At 43.7% G+C, this 7500-nt stretch overlaps 1 protein-coding gene across 1 annotated transcript in view; it reads right to left on the bottom strand.

Moving 5' to 3' along the window:
- misp (mitotic spindle positioning) overlaps positions 1–7500 on the bottom strand; it is a 22155-nt gene that overhangs the window by 7203 nt on the left and 7452 nt on the right. Inside the window, exon 5 of the mRNA XM_078244494.1 lies at positions 1031–1435. Coding sequence (XP_078100620.1) covers positions 1031–1435 — 405 coding nt within the window. The remainder of the gene's footprint in view (positions 1–1030; positions 1436–7500) is intronic.

The raw sequence follows: 7500 nt of genomic DNA, 5'->3' as shown, positions 1-7500 counted from the left end.
TGAAGTGTTTACTGCTCAAAATGTTCAGGGGGTGGACCCCCAGACCCCCCCATCATTAGTCACCATGCACACAAATCTGGAAAGTACTACTCTCTGCTGTTGCCTCGCTACATACTACTCTCTACATACTACTCTCTACTGTTGTCTCTCTACATACTACTCTCTACATACTACTCTCTACTGTTGTCTCTCTACATATTACTCTCTACATACTACTCTCTACTGTTGTCTCTCTACATACTACTCTCTACATACTACTCTCTACTGTTGTCTCTCTACATATTACTCTCTACATACTACTCTCTACTGTTGTCTCTCTACATATTACTCTCTACATACTACTCTCTACATACTACTCTCTACTGTTGTCTCTCTACATACTACTCTCTACTGTTGTCTCTCTACATATTACTCTCTACATACTACTCTCTACATACTACTCTCTACTGTTGTCTCTCTACATACTACTCTCTACTGTTGTCTCTCTACATATTACTCTCTACATACTACTTTCTACATACTACTCTCTACTGTTGTCTCTCTACATACTACTCTCTACATACTACTCTCTACATACTACTCTCTACATACTACTCTCTACTGTTGTCTCTCTACATACTACTCTCTACTGTTGTCTCTCTACATACTACTCTCTACTGTTGTCTCTCTACATACGTCTCTCTACATACTACTCTCTACTGTTGTCTCTCTACATACTACTCTCTACATACTACTCTCTACTGTTGTCTCTCTACTGTTGTCTCTCTACATACTACTCTCTACTGTTGTCTCTCTACATACTACACTCTACTGTTGTCTCTCTACATACTACTCTCTACTGTTGTCTCTCTTAATACCCCGTCATCTTACTGCTCTGCCCGGTGCGTTCCATAAAGGGTGATTTTTGCGTTGTATCTTACGCTGAGAGACACTGACCATGCCTCAGTATTTTACGAGTTGGGTGTGAGAACCGGTTGTGGCCGTGGCTAGCTGTCAAAGATGGCGGCCGTTCTGCACAAGCTCTACTCACATTGTTAGTTGACGGTCCCATGATTCCTCCCTGGATTTCCTTCTGGATGATGAAGCTCACCCGGCTCTTCTCTTTGGCTCTGACGGGTGCCAGTGGCGACTGGAAGTGTTTGGTTTTGATGACGGGCGCCAGCGGCGACTGCAAACGTTTGGTTTTGATCTCGACCATCTCTGCTCGGCCGTCGCTGAGCTTCAAACCTCGAGAGCGCCGCAGGTTCTCCTCGCGCTCCTGAACTAACCGGATCTCCCTTTCTATCGGGGTCTCATAGCTGCTCCGGTTCTCCTGCTGAGTGCCGTCGTTGAACAAACCATCGTCACTGGCATAGCCGCTGGCGCTAACCTCCACAGACAGCACCTCCAGGCCGGAGTCCAGGTCATCGAATACACTGCTCTGCCGGCTGAGAGTCTAAAGAAACATAAAAATACAGATTTACCTTATGATCAGGGGTGTAGACTACGTGATACGCAGGTATACGCCATATACCCACTACTAAAGCTCTAGTATTACTATATACCCACTATTAAAGCTCTAGTATTACTATATACCCACTACTAAAGCTCTAGTATTACTATATACCCACTACTATGGCTCTAGTATTACTATATACCCACTACTAAAGCTCTAGTATTACTATATACCCACTACTAAAGCTCTAGTATTACTATATACCCACTATTAAAGCTCTAGTATTACTATATACCCACTACTATAGCTCTAGTATTGCTATATACCCACTACTGAGAGCTCTAGTATTACCATATACCCACTACTAGAGCTCTAGTGACTAGTATATACCCACTGCTGTGTCCAGTATGACAATCCCCAGCTGGGTACAGATGAGAGCTGCTCAGTGGTAGCTAGATCAGCCCACTAGTGAAAGCTGTACTGAGTCAGACTGTGCTATAGCAGCTTCCAGATATGTGATCAGATCAGACTGTGGTTGTACTGGGCAGCTTCCAGTATGAATGTGATCAGATCAGACTGTGGTTGTACTGGGCAGCTTCCAGTATGAATGTGATCAGATCAGACTGTGGTGGTACTGGGCAGCTTCCAGTATGAATGTGATCAGATCAGACTGTGGTTGTACTGGGCAGCTTCCAGTATGAATGTGATCAGATCAGACTGTGGTTGTACTGGGCAGCTTCCAGTATGAATGTGATCAGATCAGACTGTGGTGGTACTGGGCAGCTTCCAGTATGAATGTGATCAGATCAGACTGTGGTAGTACTGGGCAGCTTCCAGTATGAATGTGATCAGATCAGACTGTGGTAGTACTGGGCAGCTTCCAGTATGAATGTGATCAGATCAGACTGTGGTAGTACTGGGCAGCTTCCAGTATGAATGTGATCAGATCAGACTGTGGTAGTACTGGGCAGCTTCCAGTATGAATGTGATCAGATCAGACTGTGGTAGTACTGGGCAGCTTCCAGTATGAATGTGATCAGATCAGACTGTGGTAGTACTGGGCAGCTTCCAGTATGAATGTGATCAGATCAGACTGTGGTAGTACTGGGCAGCTTCCAGTATGAATGTGATCAGATCAGACTGTGGTGGTACTGGGCAGCTTCCAGTATGAATGTGGTCAGATCAGACTGTGGTAGTACTGGGCAGCTTCCAGTATGAATGTGGTCAGATCAGACTGTGGTTGTACTGGGAAGCTACCAGGTATGAATGTGCAACTGTGTGAATGTGACAGGTCGTCGTTGCAAATGAGAAATTGTTCTCAATCGACTTACCTGGATAAATAAAGATTTAATTAAAAATGTAAAAACATGTGGGTATTTTTCGGGGGAGGACAGTGTTTAGATCTCACTTATTGTATCTTTGCTCACCTTCACGCTGTTGAGCGTAGTGTGTATGTAGTGTGTGCGTAGTGTATGTAGTGTGTGCGTAGTGTATGTAGTGTGTACGTAGTGTATGTAGTGTGTGCGTAGTGTATGTAGTGTGTGCGTAGTGTATGTAGTGTGTACGTAGTGTGTGTAGTGTGTGCGTAGTGTATGTAATGTGTGTGTAGTGTGTGCGTAGTGTATGTAATGTGTGTGTAGTGTGTGCGTAGTGTGTGCGTAGTGTGTGCATAGTGTATGTAGTGTGTGTGTAGTGTAGTGTGTAGTGTGTATGTAGTGTGTGTAGTGTGTGTAGTGTGTGTCGTAGTGTGTGCGTAGTGTATGTAGTGTGTGCGTAGTGTATGCAGTGTGTGTGTAGTGTGTGCGTAGTGTGTGTGTAGTGTGTGTAGTGTGTGCGTAGTGTATGTAATGTGTGTGTAGTGTGTGCGTAGTGTATGTAATGTGTGTGTAGTGTGTGCGTAGTGTATGTAGTGTGTGTGTGTAGTGTGTGTAGTGTGTACGTAGTGTATGTAGTGTGTGTGTAGTGTGTGCGTAGTGTGTGCGTAGTGTATGTAGTGTGTGCGTAGTGTATGCGTAGTGTATGTAGTATGTGTGCGTAATGTATGTAGTGTGTGCGTAGTGTATGTAGTGTGTGTGTGTAGTGTATGTAGTGTGTACGTAGTGTATGTAATGTGTGTGTAGTGTGTGTGTAGTGTGTGCGTAGTGTGTGCATAGTGTATGTAGTGTGTGTGTGTAGTGTGCATGTAGTGTGTATGTAGTGTATGTAATGTGTGTGTAGTGTGATGCGTAGTGTATGTAGTGTGTATGTGTGTGTAGTGTACGTAGTGTATGTAATGTGTAGTGTGTATTGTGTATGTGTGTGTGTATGTATGTATGTGTGTGTAGTGTGTGCGTAGTGTATGTAATGTGTGTGTGTAGTGTGTAGTGTAGTGTGTGTGTGTAGTGTATGTAGTGTATGTAGTGTGTGCGTAGTGTGTGCGTAGTGTATGTAGTGTGTACGTAGTGTGTGTAGTGTGTGCGTAGTGTATGTAATGTGTGTGTAGTGTGTGCGTAGTGTATGTAATGTGTGTGTAGTGTGTGCGTAGTGTATGTAGTGTGTGTGTGTAGTGTGTGTAGTGTGTACGTAGTGTATGTAGTGTGTGTGTAGTGTGTGCGTAGTGTATGTAGTATTGTGTGTGTAGTGTATGTATATGTGTATGTAGTGTGTACGTGTGTATGTAATGTAGTATTGTGTGTGCAAAGTATGTATGTAGTGATGTGTGGTGATATAGTAGTGTGCGTAGTGTATGTATTGTATGTAGTGTATGTAATGTGTGTGTAGTGTGTGCGTAGTGTATGTAGTGTGTATGTAGTGTGTGCGTAGTGTATGTAATGTGTGTAGTAGTGTGCGTAGTGTATGTGGAATTAGTATTGTGTAATGTGTATATGTAGTGTGTAGTGTGTGCGTAGTGTATGCAATGTGTGTGGTGTGTGCGTAGTGTATGTGGTGTGTCACGTAGTGTACACGTAGTGTGTGTGTGCTGTAGTGCGTGAGTCTGTGCGTAGTGTATGAAAGTGTGTGCATCTTCCTATGTAACTGTGTGTGTCAGTGTGTGCGTAGTGTATGCAGTAAATGAGAAAGTGTTAAGCGATCTGGTAGTGCAGTGCATGTAGTGTGTGCGTAGTGTAGTCTGGGAAGCTTACCAGGTATGAATGTGCAACTGTGTGAATGTGACGGGTACAGATGTGCACGAGACTGTTCTCAATCGACTTACCTGGATCAAATAAAGATTTAATGCAAAATGTGAAAAACATGTGGGTGTATCTGGGAGGACAGTGGGCAGTCCTGCTTATTGTGTCTTTACATGCATGCGCTGTTTGGCGTAGTGTATGTGAGTGTGTGCGTGGTGTATGCAGTGTGTACGTAGTGTATGTAGTGTGTGCGTAGTGTATGTAGTGTGTGCGTAGTGTATGCTTAGTGTGTGCGTAGTGGTGTTGTATGGGTCATTGTGTAGTGTGTATTAACATAGTGTGCGTAGTGTGTGTGTAGTGTAGTGCGTGGTATGTGTGGGTAGTGTATGTAGTGTGTGTGTAGTGTATGTAGTGTGTGCGTAGTGTATGTACATATTTGTGCATGTGGCATGTGTGCGTAGTGTATGCGTAGTGTGTGCATAGTGTATGTAGTGTGTGTGTGTAGTGTGTAGTGTGTATGTGGTGTATGCAATGTGTGTAGTGTGTATGCAGTGTGTGCGTGGAGTGTGATGTAGTGTGTGCGTGGTGTATGCAGTGTATGTAGTGTGTGCGTGCGAGTGTGTGTGTAGTGTATGTGGTGTGTACGTAGTGTATGCAATGTGTGTGGTGTGTGCGTGGTATGTGTGCGTATGTGTGCGTAGTGTGTGTAGTACGTGTGTGTGGTGTAATGTAGTATGTGCGTAGTGTATGTAATGTGTGTGTGTAGTGAGTGCGTAGTGTGTGCGTAGTGTATGTGTGTGTCGTATCAGTGTATCGTAGTGTATGTAGTATGTGTGTCGTAATGTATGTAGTGTGTGCGTAGTGTATGCAATGTGTGTGTGTGTAGTGTATGTAGTGTGTGCGTAGTGTATGTAATGTGTGTGTAGTGTGTGCGTAGTGTGTGTAGTGTGTGCATAGTGTATGTAGTGTGTGTGTGTAGTGTATGTAGTGTGTATGTGAGTGTGCGTAGTGTGTGTGCGTAGTGTGTGCGTGGTGTGTGTGTGCGTAGTGTATGTGGTGTGTGCGTGGTGTATGTAATGTGTGTGTAGTGTGTGCGTGAGTGTGTGCGTAGTGTGTGCATAGTGTATGTAGTGTGTGTGTGGGTAGTGTATGTAGGTGTGTGCGTAGTGTATGTCATGTGTGTGTAGTGTGTGCGTGGTGTGTACGTAGTGTATGTAGTGTATGTAGTGTGTAGTGTATGTAGTGTGTGCGTAGTGTATGTAATGTGTGTAGTGTGTGCGTAGTGTGTGTAGTGTGTGCGTAGTGTATGTAGTGTGTGTGTGTAGTGTATGTAGTGTGTACGTAGTGTATGTAATGTGTGTGTAGTGTGTGCGTAGTGTATGTAGTGTGTGTGTGTAGTGTGTGTAGTGTGTACGTAGTGTATGTAATGTGTGTGTAGTGTGTGCGTAGTGTGTGTGCGTAGTGTATGTAGTGTATGTAGTGTGCTAGTGTATGTAGTGTGTGCGTAGTGTATGTAATGTGTGTGTAGTGTGTGAGTAGTGTGTATGCTTGTGTATGTAGTGTGTGTACGTAGCTGTATGTGATGTGTGTGTGTGTGCCCAATGAGTGTGTCGTAGTGTGTGCATAGTGTGTGCGTAATGTATGTAGTGTGTAGTGTGTGTATGTAGTGTGTGTGTGTAGTGTGTGTAGTGTGTGCGTAGTGTATGTAGTGTGTGTGTGTAGTGTATGTAGTGTGTACGTAGTGTATGTAATGTGTGTGTAGTGTGTGCGTAGTGTATGTAGTGTGTGTGTGTAGTGTGTGTAGTGTGTGCGTAGTGTATGTAATGTGTGTGGTGTATGTGTAGTGTGTGTAGTGTGTGTATGTAGTGTGTGTGTAGTGTGTAGTATTGTATGTAGTGTGTGCGTAGTGTGTGCGTAGTGTATGTAGTGTGTAGTATGTAGTGTGTGTAGTGTGTGTACGTAGTGTGATGTAATGTGTGTGTAGTGTGTGCGTAGTGTGTGCGTAGTGTATGTAGTGTGTGTGTGTAATGTAGTGCATAGTGTGTAGTGTGTGTAGTGTGTATGTAGTGTGTGTGTAATGTGTAGTAGTAGTGTGCGTAGTGTGTGCGTAGTGTATGTGGTGTGTGTATGTAGTGTATGTAGTGTGTGCGTAGCGTATGTAATGTGTGTGTAGTGTGTGCGTGGGTGTTGCGTAGTGTATGTAGTGTGTGTGTGTACTGTATGTAGTGTGTGCGTGAGTGTATGTAATGTGTGTGCCAGTGTGTGCGTAGTGTATGTAGTGTGTGTATGTATTGTATTGTGTAGTATTGTGATATCATGTAGTGTATGTAATGTGTGTGTAGTGTGTGCGTAGTGTATGTAGTGTGTGCGTAGTGTATGTAATGTGTGTGTGTAGTGTGTGTCGTAGTGTATGTAATGTGTGTGTAGTGTGGTGCGTAGTGTATGTAATGTGTGTGTAGTGTGTGCGTAGTGTGTGCGTAGTGTATGTGGTGTGTGTGTAGTGCTATGTAATGTGTGCGTAGTGTGCGTAATGTGTGTGTGTGAGTATTGATGACGTAGTGTATGTAATGTGTATGTAGTGTGTGCGTAGTGTATGTAATGTGTGTGTGTAGTGTGTGCAGTAGTGTATGTAGTGTGTACGTAGTGTATGTAATGTGTGTGTAGTGTGTACGTAGTGTGTGCGTAGTGTATGTAGTGTGTGTGTGTAGTGTATGTAGTGTGTGCGTAGTGTATGTAATGTGTGTGTAGTGTGTACGTAGTGTGTGCGTAGTGTATGTAGTGTGTGTGTGTAGTGTGTGTAGTGTGTACGTAGTGTATGTAATGTGTGTGTAGTGTGAGTCATGTAGTGTACATGTAGTGTGTAGTGTAGTGTGATGTGCGTAGTGTATGTAGTGTGTGCATAGTGTGTAGTGTGTGTGTAGTGTGCATAGTGTATTTGTGTGTACGTAGTGTATG

The sequence above is a fragment of the Sander vitreus genome, unplaced genomic scaffold, assembly GCF_031162955.1.
Source record: "Sander vitreus isolate 19-12246 unplaced genomic scaffold, sanVit1 ctg249_0, whole genome shotgun sequence".
NCBI lineage: Eukaryota > Metazoa > Chordata > Actinopteri > Perciformes > Percidae > Sander > Sander vitreus.
This window is presented reverse-complemented; position numbering and strand designations above follow the sequence as displayed.